The sequence below is a fragment of the Gorilla gorilla genome, chromosome 11, assembly GCF_029281585.2.
Source record: "Gorilla gorilla gorilla isolate KB3781 chromosome 11, NHGRI_mGorGor1-v2.1_pri, whole genome shotgun sequence".
Lineage (NCBI taxonomy): Eukaryota > Metazoa > Chordata > Mammalia > Primates > Hominidae > Gorilla > Gorilla gorilla.
This window is the reverse complement of record NC_073235.2, coordinates 59,789,396-59,810,931: the sequence shown is the minus strand read 5'-3', so window position 1 is coordinate 59,810,931 and position 21,536 is coordinate 59,789,396. Positions and strand designations below refer to the sequence as shown.

General features: G+C 36.2%; 2 protein-coding genes across 2 annotated transcripts in view; one reads left to right on the top strand and one right to left on the bottom strand.

Annotated features, from left to right (window-relative positions):
- Nucleotides 1–387: 387 nt before the first annotated feature.
- On the top strand, nucleotides 388–7,697 carry ERMN (ermin). Its single transcript, XM_004032667.5, has 3 exons — nucleotides 388–898; nucleotides 1,540–1,632; nucleotides 4,529–7,697. Exons 1-3 carry the CDS (start codon nucleotides 658–660, stop codon nucleotides 5,053–5,055), a joined length of 861 nt encoding a protein of 286 aa, XP_004032715.4. The 5' UTR covers nucleotides 388–657; the 3' UTR covers nucleotides 5,056–7,697.
- Nucleotides 7,698–14,854: 7,157 nt separating this feature from the next.
- GALNT5 (polypeptide N-acetylgalactosaminyltransferase 5) overlaps nucleotides 14,855–21,536 on the bottom strand; it is a 53,905-nt gene continuing 47,223 nt past the window's right edge. The window contains exons 8-10 of the mRNA XM_004032666.5: nucleotides 20,426–20,506; nucleotides 17,535–17,696; nucleotides 14,855–15,046 (exon numbers count right to left, since the gene is read on the bottom strand). Of these exons, the coding sequence (XP_004032714.3) occupies nucleotides 14,906–15,046; nucleotides 17,535–17,696; nucleotides 20,426–20,506 (384 nt within the window). The 3' untranslated portion in view covers nucleotides 14,855–14,905. The remainder of the gene's footprint in view (nucleotides 15,047–17,534; nucleotides 17,697–20,425; nucleotides 20,507–21,536) is intronic.

Here is a 21,536-nt window from a genome sequence, read left to right as displayed (position 1 = left end):
AGCCAGAACCATTTACAGTAAAGTTGTCCTTTTATAGGTTTTTTTCATAAGCTCTTTTATTTTTTAATAAATAAGAAACAATGCCATTGTCCTTTACAAAATAGCTGAGGTTTTACTTGAACAAAATCTGTTTGGAAATGTTAAGCTGGTTACACAGAACTAATATGCCTCAAGGTGGTCATTCTCTCTGGATTAAAGCTGTGGGACAATTGTGGCTCCTGTTACAGGGAAAATTACAATGGGCCATTATGAAAAGGGACAAAAATCTCTGTTCCCAGAGGGGGACTGACAAGCTGAAAGTCCCTCTCTACATGCCAACACAAAAGCCTGATTGCTTCAGATTGTTTGTTTATGTAAATCAAAAGGATGCCTTTAACTCTGCCAGGGAACTGGCAAGCAACAAAGAAGGTGGTGATTGGCTGGATTCTTGCTCATGGCTCCTGGCAGATCTGACAAATCCTCTTGCTTTTGCTCTAATCTCTGTCTGGATACTTTTAGGAAAAGAACCTTGTTATTATGTACTAAAGTGAATAATTTGTGCTCTTAGAGTAGGAGTTGGAACTATAGGACTTGAAGGCAAGAGTAGGTATCTTATCAAGGATCTACTCACTCAGTTTCCCTAAGGCTCTCTTTCCAGATCGGATTCAACCGCACATCATGACAGATGTTCCGGCTACATTTACCCAGGCTGAGTGTAATGGGGATAAACCACCTGAAAACGGTCAACAAACAATCACTAAAATCAGTGAGGAATTGACTGATGTGGACAGCCCCCTGCCACACTACAGGGTAGAACCCAGTCTGGAAGGTGCACCCACCAAAGGAAGTCAGGAGGAAAGAAGAAAATTACAAGGGAACATGCTGCTCAACTCATCCATGGAGGACAAAATTCTAAAAGGTAAAGCGTTTCCCTTCTCCTTAATTTTCTTGTTTTGACTTATAAATTTACCCTGGATTTTTTTGATAAACTATTATCGGAATGAGCTGGACACCCCAAAAATGTAGCCCTTTATTCTACTACACATAGTATAAGGACTAAACCTCTGCCTCTGGTGAAATCCAGGCTGGTCTGTTTGACAGCTGTGACCCCAGACAACTTTCTGTCTCCCGAAGCCTGAGTTTTTTTCACTAGAAGGCGGAATAATAATAATAACTACAAGTGTAGGGTAAGTATTGGCTAAATGTTAACTACTGTTATTTATTATGATTATGGACAGCCCCATATTATTTGAACAAAGAGAATTCAAAATTTTAAAATGTCCTTCTAAATATAACTGAAGTTCTCTGAATTTATGGTTCTATATCTTATATATATATATATCTTATATAAATATTAAAGGAGAGATTACAATCAATAAAGTGATCATTAAGTAAATAAATTGAATTGATAAAGAATGAATCTGAAGAGTGAAATAGTAAAGTTTAATGATCAGATTTAAAATTAAAGACATCTACCTAGAGTTTAAATTGATAACTTATTAACTGTTGAACAATAAATATTTTAAATGTTAAAATACTGATTTTATATTTTTTTCCTAGAAAACCCAGAAGAGAAACTCTTTATTGTTCATAAGGCTATCACAGATCTTTCTCTCCAAGAAACTAGTGCTGATGAAATGACATTCAGAGAAGGTAACAAGAACTACAGTTTTGTACACAGAAATTGTTTGACTGAATATGGATGACAGTCTTTCCATGAAATGTTGCATGAGCGTGGGGTTGACAAAGCAATCCAGGCAATGACTTCAAATTTTCAAAGCTGCTGTAGGCAGATAAGAGAGTCTTAACTTATCTGTGGGTTCCACCTTATAAAGCATTCCAGACTGTTCAAGGCTGAGGCTGCATGAATTAGCATAGCTGATTGGCATACCAACGTGATGTCTATCTCTTAAGTTAGTTCACTGAGTCAACCCTACTTTTTGATTTGGTATGTCCAAATCTGTGTGTGCACCTTGTGAAAGGTAAATGTTTCAAAAACGGGTCTTTCCTAAAAGTCTACAATTAACATACAGCTTTTTTTTTTTTTTTTTCGAGACGGAGTGTCACTCTTGTTGCCCAGGCTGGAGTGCAATGGTGCAATCTTGGCTCACTGCAACCTCTGTCTCCAGGGTTCAAGCAATTCTCCTGCCTCAGTTTCCTGAGTAACTGGGATTACAGGCACCCGACACCACGCCCAGCTATTTTGTGTGTGTGTGTATGTGTGTGTGTGTGTGTGTGTGTGTGTGTGTGTGTGTGTATTTTTAGTAGAGACGGAGTTTCACCATGTTGGCCAGGCTGGTCTTGAACTCCTGACCTCAGTTGATCCACCTGCCTTGGCCTCCCAAAGTGCTGGGGCGTGAGCCACTGTGCCCGGCCAACGTACAGTTTAAAGTAATCTCATGAAATGATTTACTTTATAGGCCTCTAATGTAAATACAAAATTGTTAACTATTTCATGTCAAAGAAAGACAGGGTGATAAAGTTAATTTTAATTTTGTTCTTTAAGAAAATGGAAGAATAAAAAGAACATTGAAGTGATTATGTTAAATTTTAAATAAACTTAATAGACTAAGAGACACAAAATCCTTTAGATTTTTCTAAGACACCTACATTTAAACAGTTTCCAAATAAAGTGTAAGATAAAATCTATTAATTAATCATTTCTTTCCTCTCTTGCAGCCATACACATCTTATGTCAAATTGAAGTCAGCTTGCTAAACCTAACCAATTTAGCTTTGTTAGGACTTTAACAGGCAAAATATTGAAGAGACTATTGGTTGAAATATTAGAACATCACATAAAATAGTAGATGTCAAGGAGGACAGGAATGTGATTGGCTATTTCCTACATCTGCTCCCTTTGCCTGAACACCTCTCATACTATGTCTGCTTAGCAATGTAGCAACACTTAAGGAAATATGTAGCAAGCAATAGACAGTGTCAAGCTGTCACATTACCAGAGATAATTTTTAAGACTTAAGACTTCACAATATGAACTTAATAACCTCTTTGCCCTAATTTTTCTGCTTCCAATGTAACAAGCTCTCAGAGGCAGAATCTCAACCTCCTATCATCTAGAGCCCCTTTCAAATGTTTGATCAGGAGTCCATTGCAGGTAACAGTTGTCTAGATCTTTCATTTTCATCAAATGGAGAATGAAAGCAGGCTGTAGTTTTCAGCTAGATGGTCTTGCTGGTTAAGTTTTCCCTCAATGAATCCTTTCCTGTTTGATGGAGTATGTTTTTCCTCCATAATAGAGGCACAGATTTTGGTGTGTTTTATCTTCACAGTGGCAAACAGCTATAAAATCTTCAAAAAGAATGTTACTGGATTAAAACATATAAAGATGCTAAAAATATTGAGGAAAAACTATAATTTAAATTCAAGGAGTAATTTTATATGTGACAATCTCATGGCTGAGTCATGAATATAAACAAAATATCACTTACTTTGGTTCTTGTGGAAAACAAAACAAAACAAAGCATAAGATTATGGCAACATTCTAATGTGTATTTATGGATAATGTTAGGAACATTGACAGGACACTAGCGACCTGATAGCAGCTGTGTGTAACAAATTAGGGTGATCACCCATCTTTACTTCTATCTCTGTAAGTTTACTATGTATTCCCTAGAGTGAGAAAATGACAAAAAAATAAGAGAACTGAACACCTTGGATGAAAATGGAATTGTGAACATCTTTCGGAGAGAGTAGAATATTGTGGAGGAAAAAGACAAAGAGGAACATTGCCTCTCACCTTACTTATAGACTCTCACGGTGTCAAAAGAAAATGGTGAACTCAGGCCTGACAAGGGGTGTAACCCAGACAGATTTCTGAGTTGTGTACACCACAGACTGAAACTTCCCACAGAAGCCTTGCAGGGCTGAAGGCTCAGAGAACAACCTCAGCTTCCTTATAATTAATTCTTACCATGTTCAATAAATAATGTTGAGGGTATGCTGGTATGATCTAGCTGTTTGAAAAGTGACCAGACACGGACCGTCATCATTTTCAGTATTGGAAACGAGGATTTTTTTCTTTCTGAAATATTTTTCTAATTTTCCTTGAAGTGTGAGTGTGTGTGTATGTTTGTGTGCGTGTGTGTGTATGTGTGAGAAAAAGATAAGTCCAAACATTTCCTTTTACATGTGCACGTATCCAGTTGTGACTGGCTAGACAAGAATTTTTTTTTTTAAGTGTGTCTCAGGGAACACCAGTCTCACTAAATACAGTAGTCCACAACAGAGTTCCATAGACAAATGAAGTTAGGTTGTTGACTTTCTTACAGATTTACAATACTCGTTAGCATTTCAAAGGCTTGTAAAAATTCTGAAGATGCTTATTTAACTGTATTTAATACAGTGTTTTTGAAATTAATTTGGCTGTGTAGCCTGTTTGTGCAAAACATATTGGTAACCCACAGAATCATATCCCATAAAACATGTGTTGGGAAGTGATTAGCCAGCAAAATTATTTGGAGAATAACAGACTAATGGCTGGGTATTTTGGAATCTCTACACATCTCATCTACCAATTGATTTGGCTACAGGGCATCAGTGGGAGAAGATTCCTCTGAGTGGCAGTAACCAGGAAATAAGAAGACAGAAGGAGACGATTACTGAGCAACCTCTCAAAGAGGAAGAAGATGAGGACAGGAAGAACAAAGGTCACCAGGCAGCTGAAATTGAATGGCTGGGATTTCGAAAACCTAGCCAAGCTGACATGTTGCATTCTAAACATGATGAGGAGCTTCAGAAGGTTTGGGATGAAGAAATTGATGATGATGATGATGATGATAATTGCAATAATGATGAAGATGAAGTTCGAGTGATAGAATTTAAGAAAAAACATGAAGAGGTTTCTCAATTTAAAGAGGAAGGTGATGCAAGTGAGGACTCCCCACTGAGCAGTGCCAGTTCCCAAGCTGTGACACCTGATGAGCAGCCAACCTTAGGGAAGAAGAGTGATATCTCCAGAAATGCTTATTCCAGATACAATACAATATCCTATCGGAAAATCAGAAAGGGAAATACCAAGCAAAGAATTGATGAATTCGAGTCTATGATGCATTTATAAACTAACTGGAACTGAGAAATTCTGATGCCCACTAAAGGAAAAGCTAATTCTATTGCCCCAGGGTGCATATTTCTATGCCTTATTTGAGTTATCACTTGGAGGGAGGTGGAAATTGACTCTCTTTTTCACATAGAATAATGTGGAAATAACCCTAGATAAAAATTCAGTCTGATAACCTCAAATCAAAAAGCTTTAAATAAATTCTTGGGCATTTGTCTTTTAAAACTTCACTAATATAGCATTGTGTGATAAGCACTAAGCAGTCAGTCCCCTGGGGGAATCTGGCATAATTTGGCTATAAATGTAGCAATGCTTGGAAAGGTAGTCATCAAATGAGACTATTTGAGGGGACTATTTGAAATGATTCTGGTATTTCTTTTGGTATCTTTCTTCCTGTACATTGGAGTGATGGAAAGTCTGGTATTAAAACCTCTCTTACTTTTAAACTTGGTTTTACAGACTCTGGCAATAAGCCTTCCAAAATTCTGTGCCTTTTCTATTATCACCAAACAATATTTTAAGTGGCTTTCCTTGGCATCTACAGAGAAAACTTTCTATAGCCCTCCTTCCTAGGTGTTACCATTCACTGAATCTTCTCACAGAGGGAGATGAGCAATTGTCAGTCAGGATAATTCTGTTTGCTAAATGTTGCCTTTATGCTTTCAAACTGAATTAAACCCATTGTGAGGTTGACACTGGGAGGGGCTAGAAGATTGGTGGGCAGCAGACTAAAGAGTTATGTTGGATAGTTTTATTTCTGTGGCTGAAAATAAAATCTTGTCTAGCACAGTTAAAGTCATTAAAAATAAAAATGACAGCTTTAGCACAATTTTAAGAAAATGCCCCTCTCTATTACCACATTTTCTCTTATTAACAGTATCTCAGAATAATTTTCTTTCCTTAGAAACCTGAGACAACGCTAGTCATAACTGTACTAGTTACTATGAAAATGGAAATAATTATCTTAGAATATTTTCAAAGTAGAGCGTGAGCATGTATTTTTAGTGAGAGAGCTCTGATAGTTGTTGGGAATATATAATTTACTGGACCTCAGCCCAAATCAAGATGCTTAAAATTATACTTGTGGAGCTTCACTCAAACCAATGTGTCAAATAACGTATTGAATATTTATGAAAAGAGAGACTATATTTATATTCTTAGATAGTTTGTTCCACAATTTTTCATTTCATGCTTCCATATATATTACCCTGAACTTTCTATCACCACAGATAAAGATTTTGTTTTGCCCTGCAAATAAAAAGACAATTCCTTATTGTCTGAATGTAATACAGTCCTCATTGTACTATTCAACCCTTTGTTTCTTTCTTTTTCATTTTGTGAAAAACTCCGTGTTAGTCCTCTTAGATGACTGCTTATTTATGTGTAACATAAATCCCACATATTCTAATGACAACTTCTTTAATCCTTCCGGGTCATATATTATATTTCCATAGTATCACATACTATTATTTAGTTGTTTACAAGACTCCAATTTGAATTCAGGATTACAGTGCTCCTTTCATTCTTTCAAACAGATAACATTAAAGTTCTGTTACCCTCATTCTATACAACCTATGGATTTCATGTGTTACAATATCAGTTTCCAGAATAAAGTGAGGGAAATCAGGTCTTTATTGATAAAGTTAGGGAGAAGATTGATGCAATAGGACAATTTCCAATTTAATTTAGATCCTCTAATCTTTCTACATGGACAAGCTGTTTTCTTTTCTAGGTTACTGATAACCCCTACAATTTTCGACTTAACTTCAAAACACAGTATTGTGTTATCTATCACATAACAGGACCATGTTTTTAACCTACCATCAAGAGCCTGTATTTTGAGTTATTCCAACAGAGATGATGGATTCCTGTAGAACTAGAGGTGGGTGACCTATGGTTATGTGGCACGGCAAAGCAAGCACCTCTTAAGGGACTCTAATATATGCTAACGCTGGTCCTCTTAGCTCTGTGCTCTCACCAGACAATGAATGAACTATGAAAGATTTAGTCAACAGAAACTATTTTAGGGTATGTTTAGTTGGTAAATGCTTCATGTTCATGGATGACACAATGTTTTTGCAAAAAAACCCTGAAACTATTCTTTGGCATTCGTGTCCATGGCCCTATACCGCCATCTTACACGAAAGCCACAGAGTTGAAAGCCACAGAGTTAAGTGACCTCAGGTAACATAATGGTGATGGTTGGCCATTTGAGTCTTTGTAACCTAGGAAAGACAAAAGTCTGATTCAGATTGCGTGGGGGATTTTTAACATATTTGAAACTCAGGGGGAACATGATTAAGAACACAAACTGGTAGCTACACATGAAGGTTTACTTGAGCTTTTGTGATTCAAAGTTCAGGGGTGGTAAGGACTCTGGTACCAGGGAAGAGGGAGAATTAATTTATTGTGCAAATGCTGGTATTTCTTACATGACTTTTTGTTTTCCTCTGTTGCTAGATAAATAGAAACTAATAATAGCTCTATTTCTCTGCCAATATAAAATCTACCTTTCATATAATGCTACATTGAAGGCACAGAATTTGCTACCATCTCTCTCTCCCCCTACCTACCAAACTATCCACAATTTAAATAAAGAACTGCTGTGTCTGACTTACTCTCAATAAAAGTTTGTGTCTTTATTTCTGGTCTCTAGACTTTATTTTCTTTAGCTGCCTTTTAAACTTTAGAAAGAATCCTTGTATATCAGCAGCTACTATGATAATTAATGAATGCCTCTTCAGAAATCAAGAGAACACTTTATTTTAGTTCATTTGCATTATTTATTTCAAAAACGTCTTAAAATGATTGTATATAAAATTGTAAAAAGGATTTCTGGTAGGTAGATATGTAATATACATGAAAAATTTTTATCATTTTTTAAGGAACTGAGATAATGTTCAAGATGCATCTTAACACGAACAACTTGAAGAAATCTCTGTAATCATCAGAGTAATACATTTAAACTATGCTGACATTTTCATAGCAATCGTTTCTGCATATTTACATGGGATCATACTTTTGGCATATTTTCAAATGGAGAACGGACATTTAAGTTTTTCAATGTGATAGGGAAAACATTTAAAATAAGTAATAATAGAGAATTATGGAGAAGGATAAAGCACCAGAGTATAATAAAGAAGAAATATGTTTGACAGTATGAGAAAGGCAACCACTTCTCTTAAAACTTGAACTTTCATCACTCTAAAAAACAATAGGATTGTAAAATGCAATGTCAAAAACTATATTTACCAATATTAAAGTATCAGACAGAAACATACCACAATGAATATGGGTTTCTGATAACCCCTACAATATTCTACTTAACTTCAAAACTCAGTATTGTTTAAAGACAATGAAAATGTGTATATAGTTCACAAAGAACATGAGATAACTGAGCCAGGCAATCAATACAAACACGATGACATGGGTAGTAGTAAGCAGCTGAACTCACTCAGAACATGGCAAACTACAAAATCAAATGATGATCTCTAGTAGCTAACCGCCAGCATAGGAGAATTTTGGAAATGAATTTAGAAAGTAATTTGGATGTTTACCTAGAATTTAAAGTTACATACTTGATTCCTTCTTTATAATAACTTCAGTTGATCAGATGCAAAAAAAAGTACTTAAAAATGTTTAATTCCAACATCCTTTATACTCCACAGTTTTAGTTTTATTCTCCCCTTAGCAAATGTTTTCAGGCAATCTTTAACACAATTCACTTACTTAATCTTTGGCTTCTCTTGTTTTTAAGCTAATATGTATAAAACTAGCAAATTTGGGGTAGTTGTTTGAAGCAGAAGACATGTGTGTAATCTTCAACTAAATAACAAGCACCCTGATAATTAAGAACTTGATTACTCCTTCAATTTTGGAAAATGGTATCCAGAGTGTAAGTTCACTTGAGATACTTTTGTGCAGAAGGCCAGATGCAGACAAAGCTATACACCTGAAAGAGTTAAAAATAGCTAAAAACATTTTATTTTCTTTATGTTATGAGTAGAAACTCTTGATATTTCTTTCTTCCAGATCAAAGCATCAAAAAAATATATATATATACACACATACTGTATATTTACAAAAATTGCTATGTTTTTGAATGGTCACTTAAAAATCTATTCATGCTATGAAAAATTTTAATTTAACATCTAATATAAAGGGTTTATTATATAGATGCTTATGACCAATATCCTTAAACTGGTAAATATCTGTCAATCAATAATAAAACAGAAAGCTCTTGTTTTTGAAAAAATTATTTATTACTTATTTGATGGTGACTCATTATTAGAAACAGCATATTAGAAGTTGCTGTATTTGCTGGAAAATGAGAATTTTCCCTTGTGTTTTGTTTGTGTTTTTACAAAGCAAAGATTCACATAAACTTGCAAAGCGACTCCAATTGAAATGATAACTATTATTCCATTAGGTTGAAAACAGAGGCATTAAATCTGTTTAGTGTGATGTTATTTTTTTCTTTCTTTGAGATACAGACACCACCAACACCTGGAATACTATCCATTAAGCTTCATTAGGGATATATAATACTTTATATGGCTTATTCAAAACTGTCAAAAAATAAATATTTTGTACAATATCTCTGGTTAATTTTTTTTTCTAATTGTAAGGCATTTTGTTTTGTAGCAACTATTGAGTAACCCATGCAAAAGTTGTTGCAAAAGCACAGTAGTGACAATCTACACAATGAGTAGAAATAAAAAGTCATGGTTTGTGTTTTAAAGGACTCCAACTTTTTAACTTTTTATTTCTGTTCAAGATGAGCAATCTGCTAGCTTTAATTAAAGGTTGGAGGGATCAAGGGTTGGTAACATTAATACAGGAGTCATTAAAAATTTATTTTAGGCCATTAGAAAGGGTAAAATAGTTCTCGGTGGATTTTTCCTTTAATAAAAAGCAGCCCCCAAGCCACTTATTTTCTAACAAAAAGCAGCCTGAAAAGTCAAGTTGCAAGTATAGATATGCAAACTAGAGGCTCGCATATGTAAAGCTAGCAGCTGTACCTGGAAGCCAGGCACACTCAATATGGTGATTCCTGCTCCCTTTTCCTTGTCACCAGGTGTGTGGGTGACATGGCACCGGTGAAGTGAAGCCACGTGTGCAAATGTCATGGTGACAGCCAGGTAGAAGATGTGGGAGGGCCAGTCTTTTCACTGGCTATGTAAGTAGTATACCTGGTTAAACCAATCCCCAGGCCCTATGTAAATCAATCACCGCCTCCTCAAGCCTCTGTATGAAATCAATCAAATCTTGCCCCAAACCCAGAAAACCCTCTCTTGAGCAACTGCCTTTCTCAACATGAGGAAGCTTTCTCGCTCTCTTCTTTATCTGTTAAACTTTCCACTCCTAAACCCACTCCTCATGTGTGTCTGTGTCCTGAATTCTTTCTTGGCATCAGACAATGAACCATGGGTATTTCCCCAGAAAATGGAGCTTTTTCAATATTATTCACAGAGAAAGAATCCTCCACATGTCCACTTCTTTCTTTCACATTTGGTCCAGGAGATGAAAAAGAATAGGTTCTGCATGAAGTCAAAGAGATAGATCACAGCAAAACATGTGGGGGTAGCCATGTTTATACCTACACATCAATTGGTTACCACAGAGAGAGAGAGACCATGCTTCTTTTTTCTGTTTATACAACATCCAAAAGAGGCCAAAGGAGTTTAATTCAATCTCATCTCAATACTGTGGCATCAGTAATCTGAGACCAAGAAACTTTTAAATGCACCCACCTGAGATGACAGCCCTATGTAAAGAAGAAAATTAATTATATAGCAGCATGGTATAGTGAGAGAAATTTTTTTTTGAGCCAGATAAAATGGAAACTGGGTTTTATCTCTTACTTGTGGGATGACCTTGGGCAATTTACCAAATTCCTCATCTGTATGTGGGAGTTATCCTTCTTGTTCATATAACAGGGAGAATGAGAGTCATTTGATGAGTTGTACCCATCAGTGAGATGGGACACATATAGCACCTACACAAATAGTACCTACACACACTCAATGATAATTAGTTCCTTTCTTTTTTCCCATCACCCACTGTCATTTTTTTGTTTTAATCCAAGATTTGGGGGCTTTCTTCTGAGGTAAAAATTATTATTTTTTTTTTTGAGATAGAGTCTTGCTCTGTTGTCTAGGCTGGAGTGCAGTGGCGCAATCTCGGCTCACTGCAACTTCCACCTCCCGGGTACAGGCAATTCTCCTGCTTCAGCCTCCCAAGTAGCTGGGATTACAGGCGCCCACCACCATGCCCAGCTAATTTTTGTATTTTTAGTAGAGACGGGGTTTCACCATGTTGCCCAGGCTGGTCTTGAACTCCTGACCTCATGATCCACCCACCTTGGCCTCCTAAAGTGCTAGGATTACAGGTGTGAGCCACTGCGCCTGGTTGGTAAATTTTTTTTCTTGTATTCTGAATATAGGAATTCAATCAGAGATGTTAAAACAAAGAAAGATGGTACTGTACTCTGGCATGTTTCAATCTTATTCTATTGCATGAGTGCCTGCTAGAAATAATTACAAGCCATTCATGAAATCAAGGTTGGTTGGGAATATTGGACTCCTATATACTGTAAATGGTATCTTTGCCCCTCTGCAGTCCCAAACTAATACTAGAAGTAAGGTGTTTTAATATCTAAAAGAATGTTTCCAAATTAGTGTGGTGAAGCTAATAATACATCGTGATCATGGCACATGGTGGTTTGCTGTGAATGACAGCTGAGGGGATGTTAGCAAGCAGTATTAAGCAAATTTGATGCTGGTGATAGAACACGATTGTACCAACAACAGCTGTGTCAGCTTACAAGCGAGTAGGGCAGAAGCGCTGGGTAACTGTTGAAAAGGAGAAAGAAATTGTGCAAACTGAGAAGTCTCAGAAGCACTTAGATGGCTTGGTAAGTTGGTTAGTGCTGTCAAATATTATCAAGACCACCCTTGTATTCAAGGTAACAAGATGCATAGACTTTTTTTTTTTTTTTTAAAGTAAAGGCAATGACCTAAGCTAATCCAGGGAAAAATCTGTAGCTCCTGTAACACAGCCTCCTATTGAAGAATTCAGTGCCGATTAGGACCTGTCTTATCCAAAGGTTTATCACTAGAATTACCAGAAGACCGAGTAGCATGTATACCTTTATTCTAATCTCCTGAAAAAATTTAGAAGGCTATGCTTAAGAAAATGTTGGTAGTAGATTTAATAATAAATCAATACACTCAAGTTTAGGCCCATATAGATTCCCAACTAGTGATCAGTTCCTTGCTTCTTAGAGTAACTGAGCAAATATATGATAAAAAGCAATGTATAAAATTCTATCCAAGAACAAATTTGTGATGTTCAAAAACAATCCTTTGTTATATTGACAATATAGATTTAAATATAGCTTTATATAATAAGTTTGTCAAGGTAAAGTCAGAAAGGATGTGAACTGAGAGGACTGCAGAAGTTTCTGTTAAGGAAAAAAATCCAACTTCCTTTAGTTGATATACCCAAAGATAAGTGTATTCAAAATGCAATTCATTTTTTTTCAGAACAGAGTTGACTTCTTTGCGGAAACTATTTTTGGATAAAAAGAGAGCCTATATACCCGGGGGAAAAACCTCTCAACATTTTTTAGTTACATGAAGAATTACATGAGGCACCTAGCATGTTCAGTTTGTCAGTAACTCAATTAGTCTTTTGACAACTGACTTGCGTCCCCCCATCCCCCTTGCCCCATATGGCTCTGTTTTGAAAAGAATTAGAGTCATGCATCATTTAATAACACAAATACATTCTGAGAAATGTGTCATTAGGCAATTTCATCATTGTGTGAATATCAGAGTGTACTTACACAAACCTAGATGGTGTAGGTAGCCTACTACACACCTAGGCTATATGGAATCCCTGTTGCTCCTAGGTTACAAACTTGTGCATGTTACTGTATTGAACGCTGTAGGCTATTGTAACATCATGGCGAGTATTTGTGTATCTAAACATAGAAAAGCACACTAAAGATACCATATTATTAATATAATCTTTTGGGACCAATGTCAAATATGTGGTTCATTGTTGACTAAAACATCATTATGTGTCATATAACTGTATCGCATTTTCTAGTCACTCTCTTACTCATCTGCAGTTTTCAATTATTTGAAGAAAACATCTTAAATATGTTACAAATGTGCAGAAATAGTTCTTTTTCCCATTCTTAGTTATAGTTTTGCTTTTATGTAACTCATTGGGAGTCAAAATTAAATGTTAAACTAGGAGTCAGAATGAAAGATACCTAGTTTCACAATCATCTCAACTGCACAAAAGTTTAAATTTAAAAAAAGAAAAAACATATTAACAAGAATATAGTATGGTTGTCCTCCAGGGACCCAATCCCAGCAAAGAATTGTGAATCTCTTTCTAAGGAATTCTGTGAAGCAGATTTGTTCGGGCCAGTGACCTGAGGCAATAGAATGAGCCCTGTCTCTGGAAACCTGAATTCTAATCTTGATTCTTTGACTAACTTGCCTGGGTTTTAAGATTTTTAGGTAATTTATCCTCTCAGCATCAGTTTTCTTACCAAAATGAATGCAAAGGCTATCCTGATTTCTAAGGCGTCTTCTGGTATGCCAAAGTATTGGTATGCTTAAGATTAGAGGCTTTATTTGGATGAAATCAGTATTTAACTTTTCCCAAATTTGTCAGTGTTCTCACTGGATTCACACTGAGGGCTTTACTCTTTTTTCCTTCATAGAGATACTAGATCCCCTTCTTTCTTTGGCCAAGTCCAGCGGAATTTTTTCTTAACTCTCTTCCTAAGACTTGTTTACCTCATTCCTTTCCCCTTTCATGATGTTTCCTTCACTTTATTTTCCCTTTGAAATATTTTAGAACCCATTTTTCGCATATTTCATCCCTGTGAATGCTACTATATCTAAAGTAGTATTTTATTATTTTTATATAAAAGAAACTTTCAGCAGCTGTATTTCTGCTTTACTCATTTCAACTCCTCTTACTTGGCCCTGCACTAGAGTGCATTCAATGCTTAAATGCATTTTTGGTTACTACAGTGTGTTATAATCCAGCCTTTTTTCATTGCCTTTAAAAAAAATCCACATGAATCTAGGAAGTTATTGGTATCATAGATCTTTAAAACTGTAGTTTTAAAAGCACAAAATGAACTGAAACAGTGTTCATACCTAAAATTAAATAAGCATTTGAAGGCCTCTTCTTCCTCACTTAAATTTTTTTCCACTGATTCAGATTGGGAAAAACCATTATGTAATTTAGATCAAAATGCGGCCATCAAGCAGGGTTACCAGCAGTAGATCAATACTATTTCAAACTGTTAGGTAAGCATGCATGTAGTCTGGAGGGATAGCTGTGGGCATCTGAGGTCTTCTAGCCATAAGAACTCAAGAAATTTTTGTTTGATGAAAAAAATCCCCAAATAAAGGACGAAGTTAAGTTCTCATTGATCATTCCTACTTGTGGGCCAGAAGAGCTGATTATTACCAAACACAGTCACTGGGAATATCCTCATGCTTTCTCAAGTCCTTCTGTCTTCATTTCCAGTTACCTGTTAGCTTTCACAGGGAAATTTGCAGGATGAGGTCTAGCATAGGGTGGAAAGCAGGCAATTCAAAGGCCACCCAGTTCCGAAGAAGGACTTCAGTCCAATGTTGGACTGTTTTCCTGAGTTATCTTTTGGTATTCCAAATATTGTGATTTATAAAAAATCTTCCATTCAAATGCTACTAAAATTGAAAATTTAAACTACCGCTGAGAAATATAGTTACCAAGTTCAGTGTTATTTTCACAGTATTTAATGGGTTTACTATATAAAAACATCAGTTACACTTCAGGCTTCATAATATTTTTCAAATTTCCACTTTTGATATGGCTTCACTGGGTCACAGGCAGCTACTTTCAGGATCTTTTGAGAAAAATTTCCTTCCAAGCATAATAATTGCTGATTGTTTTCAAAAACAATGTGATTCACCTGGAGAGAAAGAAGAGCTGGGAATGAGCCACAGGCTGAATTTGATAACTGCAATATGAAGAAATGAAAACCAATTAAAAAAAATGGACAGGCAGTTATATTTTTGATTTTTAAGAATTCTTCTGAACTAAATTATTAACATAAACACAGACTTTGAAAAGTATTAAATTTGTCTCTGTCTCAGACTAAGTAATCATCTTCCACCAAGCTATAAGACTTTTAAGTCCTCAGGAGGCAAAAGAAAAATTTTTTGATGATATGGCTGAGAACTATACTTTTTAAAGAGAAAACATTACAGATGACATTTATTGGATTTGATAGATGATAACTACTTCAATGATGGTGAAGAAAGAATACATACTGTAACAAAAAGTTAATTAATTTTTAAAGTAGGTGTCTTTGTGAGTTTGGATTACAAAATTCTGGAAGTGATGTATTTTATTTATGAGCTCCTTACCATAATCTCTGACAATTCATAATAACTGATGTCCAAAATCCAGATTAGGAAAAAGTCAACAGCATTAAAGAAAGTTATATTATTGCTTAATATTTAGTGAATATCCTAGAAATGGTAGATAAATTAGATAGACCTTACTAATGGCTTATATATTTTTTCATCTATAAATTTTCTTAATTACTTATGACTATGACAAAGACAATCTTAATTACACATGTTGTTTTTAAACTTTAAAAAGTTATCAAACAGGGGTGACTTTCATAATAATTTATTTTAAAGATTGCTCCTACAAAAGTATTGTCACCCTTGCAGGATTTTGGAAATACGATGCTTGAGTATTGTCAAGGATTTGTAAGGAAGTCTCATTTTACACTTCTCTTGTTGTTTAAGACTTAGATATAATGGGGGACCTAGTAGCAATAGCATGAAAGCTACTGAAAAACTGAAAAAAGAAGAAAGCTGATCACCAAGCTACTCATCTCCAGGACATTTGGTAACATCAAAAGGGAAACCCAAGACAGAAGGCAGCTCTGTAAAATGTTCCAAAGTCATAGGTACAAACAAGGTAGGGAAAAGGCTTTCTAATTTTTGCTATCTTAACTAACTAAATTACCTCCTTTACCAAATCAGCTTACCACTTAAGAGAAACTGCTATGCTTGAACTCTTTCCCAAGATTCAATTCTGGAGATGAAGAATGTGTTTTAGTTCTCGTTCTTATTCATATTCTCTCTCTCTCACTCTCTCTCTCTCTCCTTACCACATCCCCCCCTTTCTCCTTCCCTCCCTCCTGACTTTGGCACAGGGAGAAGGTAAGATGTAAGTTATTCACTACACTGCATGTTTATGGATTTCCTAACACTATGCAAAATAAAATTAGCGGCATATATGCTAATAATTCCTAATCTTTCTGAATAACTCAATAATAACCATTATTACTAAAGAGAAAAAACTGTTCAGAAAGAATTGAAATACAACAGAGAAGATCTAATGGGAGAAATGTTGGAGAATACATTACTCAGGCCCCAGTTTTGGCTCTGAGCAGGAAGAAAAATGTTGAGAAGAGAATAGTCATTGGCTGTGTTGTTAAAAGGAACGGAGGCACCTAAAGGAAGCAAAGGTGCTTACTTTGGGGATAGCCCTGGACAAACTGAGAGTCTCCAAATACCCAAATATTTACTGTAGACAGTAGATTTGGTGGTTACCTGCTAGAGAGATGGTAGAAAATTTAAGAAGGCAATTCTGAGACTATTCTCGCCAATCCCAAGCTCCTACACCAAGGCTTATGACTCCGTATTCTGTTAAAATGTAATTGGGACAAATGGAGAGGACTTTGAGAATGAATACAGTAGACCAGGAATGTTCTGGTAAATGGAACAACTGGACCTTCAGAAAAGTATCCCTGATCCAGTAACATCTTTTAATTTCTGTGGTATAAATACTCCCAATATGGCCAGTTTCAAGCTACCAATGTGGTATGATTAAATGCAAAGCTGGCAAGGGTGTGCACAAGTGGCTCCAGCGAGCTGGTGAGAGTTGGCTCCAGCAGACCCTTAGAAGCCCCGGTTTCTGGGTACCACAGGGGATGGGAAGAGTCTCCTATGGAAAGGGGGCAGAATGAGGAACCAGATTCACTCTAAAGTGCAGGACTTGTAGGAGACATGCTGCTTCCTGTGTTGCCCATATCCTCTCCTTATAAGCATTACTGATGACCAGTGGGGACCAGTTCTAGCCTTTAAGCCTGACTTTCAGTGTTGTTGATTGACTGAAGCAAATGATAGCAATGCAACTAGAAGAACTTGATGATTTCTATTTAAAATAACTCATTTGAAATAAATTTTGAAAAAGAAAAAAAAAAGGACTTGTCAACTTTCGAAAGATATCCATGCATCTCTGTGAGTGAACTTTTACATAATCCCATGGTCACAAACACACAAAACTTCTGATTGAGGAAGCTGACAATGAGAATTTTATGTCCTATTTGATCAAAAGTCAAATTTGTGGTAAAGAAGAGGTACCAATCTTTTGCTTACCAGTTCTGGATGAAAGACTGATGTTGATTTATGCAGCCATTTTAGCCCTTTGTTTCTGTTATCACAAGGGTGCAGCCTTACGGCTCCTTTATCAGGGATGGGGGCTATACACCATTCTCCACATTTAATAAGTCTTAACCAGGTGTAATTAAATTGTTGAAGCTGTGGGGGAAATGAATAAAGAGGTCACTTCAGGCAGCAAACTCAGGCAGGGGCTTTGTCAAACATTTTTGTTAGCAACAGTTAAGAATATAGGAACTATGATCTGACATTTTATATTCAAGTCCTGGTATTGTCATTTGTAATTCTGATAGTATGGGCATATTATTTACCCTGTCTAATCTTATTTTTCTAATTTTTAAGTTGGATAGCGATTGTATCTATCTCAGAGGGTTGGGGTAATGACTGTCAAGTGTTTAGCACACAATAAGCCTTCAATAAATGTTAGTTACAATAATAAAAATTATTCAGTGCAATTAATTCTGTCTGCATATGGATGTCATTTCAGTGTTCTGAATCCTGACAAGCCTGGTGCTTAAAGAATTGGAATGTTCGGTCTACCACATGATTAAAGTTCTAAGCCACGGGTGGCTACAGGGAGATACCAGTCACAGCCCTAAATTTCTTGGGTGGAGATTTTATGCTTCCTTGTATAAAACTATCATAAAGGCTTTGTCCGATTGTAGGAAAGGTGGAAGTCCTTCTTTGCTACTAGCATGAGGAATCATCAGGTTGCTACCAGGTTGGCATCCCCCAGTTCATAGAAACTGCTCTTGGAGAAATTGCCAGTGTCTAAAATAAATACCAATTCAGGTAATGAAACCATGTTTTTAATTCTGAAACATTTTTCTTCAGTTGTTTACAACCTACTATTGTCTACCTGGTCAATTTACTCTAATGCTCTGGGTCTGTGGGAAATTTATTGTTTTGTACTAATATAAACATATTTGAAAAAAATAGGCTTCTGGTAAAATCTATCTAAATGCCTTTACCTAATGAATCATTTGTATTGTAAGTGAAGTTTAACTTTGATTATCAGGTTAGATCAAAGCCGTTGTGTTGGACCTTGCCATTGGAAGGGTGGTCCTTGGACCAACATCCGCATCACCTGGGAGCTACTTAGAAGTGCGGGGTCTCAGCCACATCACCGACCTACTGATTCAGAATCTGCAGTGTAACAAACTCCCCAGGTGATTCACGTGAACGTTAACATGTAGGAAGCATGGAAGTATGGCACAATATAAGGAAGTTATGTGCTACTAAGAGAAGCTAGATATTACCTTGAAAAAATACATTTCAACAGCTTTAAAGGTTAATAACTAAGGAGACTTTTTAGGTAAGGTAAGGGATAGAGCTTGATGATTCAATCTAAGGGTCTTATTCTTTTTGAGCCTTTTTGGATGAATGTTGTAGTCACTGGCTTGGTATTAAGCCTCATTAATTCTGCTGAAAATGAGTTAACTTCCTCCACATTTTTTTACTTTTTATTACCCAAGCAAACCACAAGAGGCAGAAGCTAAAAATGAGCAACAAAGACTAAAAGGGAGCTGGGGCTTTGTGGAAGTCGAAGGCTGCATAATTTATACTTTTGCCTCTCAGCATCCAATTGAGAAAGACTCAATGGTCATCAAGAATAGAACTTGGGTTTTCAGATAAAATGCTGGTTACTCTGGCACAAAAACTCCCTGCTATGATGATTCCTAAAAAAAAAAAATGCATTATTTAATACTTTCCTTTCATATAATGTGAAATAATTGTGGTTTTGTTTTTACAATTTACGACTTTATTTCCTCTTTGTTAGTAAGTGAAAGTTATTTCTTTTAATGAGTTTTAGCACTTCTTCACTTCCCTTTGACTCCTTTCTTTCCTAATTAAAAAAGAGTGGCCTTGGCTTCAGATTTACAATTCACAGCTAAATATAGCAACAGAGATACCTTTTCTTCTAGTAGCAGCTCTGAGTTAAGAGGTAGAGATGGGATGCACCAAAAAATATAAACAGAATCTTGAAGTCAAAGCAAAGATGTAAGACTTAACAAGCCTAGATTACCATTGCAAAATAATCTCTCTACCAAAGAACAATCTGCAATTTTGGGAACTGATTTCTATTCATGAATCCATTTTCCTCTGAGTCCTATTTGCCACTCAAACCAATAACTGTTTCCACAAACACAGAACTGTTAAGGAATGTATGTTAGAGAGGGAAGTGTAATCACTCAGAGCTCACCTCCAGCACTGTGGAAGGAGTCTCTATTCCCTGCTTCCTGGCCCGACTCCCTCTACTAACCATTGCGCTCTGAGTTTGGGGAGTTTTCCTGTAGGAGTTTCTACCATGGATCATGGATTTGGTTATTTCTATTACTCCCTTAAAATGCGGGAAAATGAGGGGAAAGAAGAATGGAATCAGACAATAAGACTGCTTCCTTAGAATGATTATTTAGAAATATGTTGTCTCTTTAGTATCTTTATCTATGTTATGCATTTTTTACATTTTTATCTTTATTATTATTACAGCAAACATGTACAGAGCAGTAAGCATTAGGTATTGTTCTACATGCTTCATATGTATTACCTACCTCCAGCCTCACACCAGTTCTAAAAGTAGGCATGATCATCACTACCATTTACCCAAAGGTTAAGGAATCTGCAGACGTTAACACGCTTTTGCAAATGATGGTGCCAGGACTGGATTCATTCTGGACCCAGTGAGTTGACTGCAGGACCCACATCTTTATTCCCTTAGTCACTGTCTTTGTGTTTAGTGGTGGACTCTCTTTTTACAAAGAAATTTAGAAAATTATTTTTCTGTTGGGCAAAGATGAATTTCTCAGTTGAGCAATGTGTCATACCCTACACCTATCAGCTACCATGAGATAGAAAACAGTTTAGCATACCTCTTTGCTCCCATCGCAGTCTTCCAGAATGACTGTAGTGTTTTCAATGGAAATGCATTTACCCAAAGCCACATTAATAAGCTAAGAAGCAAAATACGAAACAGGAATTACAAAATATTTTAAAGTAGAACAAGACATTCAGACACATTTAGAAAATACAGAATATAAAACTATAATAAGGTTAAAAGATAGTTAATAGCTTAGCATTACTTAGCACTATCCAGTTTTATTGGTTGCTATCTCTAACAGAGACATAATGTAATCTTGTAATAGTACAGCTTCAATCTGTTAATTTTGGCCTGTGATCAGCCATAGAGCCAACACACAGAAGCTTTTAATTAACCCTTGCCTGGAATGCTAAATAACAAATGAGCAAAGGTGGCAAGAAAAGTAATTATTTTCTTGTCTTAAGTTTATCTAATGCATATACTAAAAGTCAATGCACCTATAAGAGTTATGATCTATGTTCCCTGACTGACCCCTTCAAGCCTTTTGACTGCTTAAGCACTGAATCATAGATAAATTGAGTCCTTCAAAGAACAGCAGATTCCAGCTGATTCCCTGTCAGAATCTTCTTAATGACTCAAGCAAGCTACAATTCATTATAGGAAAGTCACGAAAGCTAATACAGAGCCAAGCATAAAGGCACTTTCTGGCAGGCCCCAAGGTTTTTAATGGATTTACAGGGTCAAATACGGAGGTAGCTTTCTTTAAGTCACCATTTAATGCAGAAAAATGTTGATTTCCTTTCCCCCTTTGACATCCTGGGCAGGGCTAACAAGATGATGGGTTAACAGTGCAACTTAGGGTTTTCAGATTTCTAGAACAGCTGTGCAGAGCCGAATCTATATGACATGTCCTGGGAAAGCCTCCTGAGCTGGGAGGAGCTGAAGTCTTTGTTGCCAGGGACACTATTTGTGTCCTTCCTGTCCTATGATGCCTAACAAAGAGCTCTAACTCAGGGTGCTGCACTGATGCAGACTGGATGCTCACAGAATTGCCAGACTTCATAAAAGGGGGCTCAGTACATTGGTCCTCAATTTTACATGCTTAGCTTAGTGAACAAGAAAGTAAGGGACATCTTCAGGGATCAGAATACGCGTAAAAAATT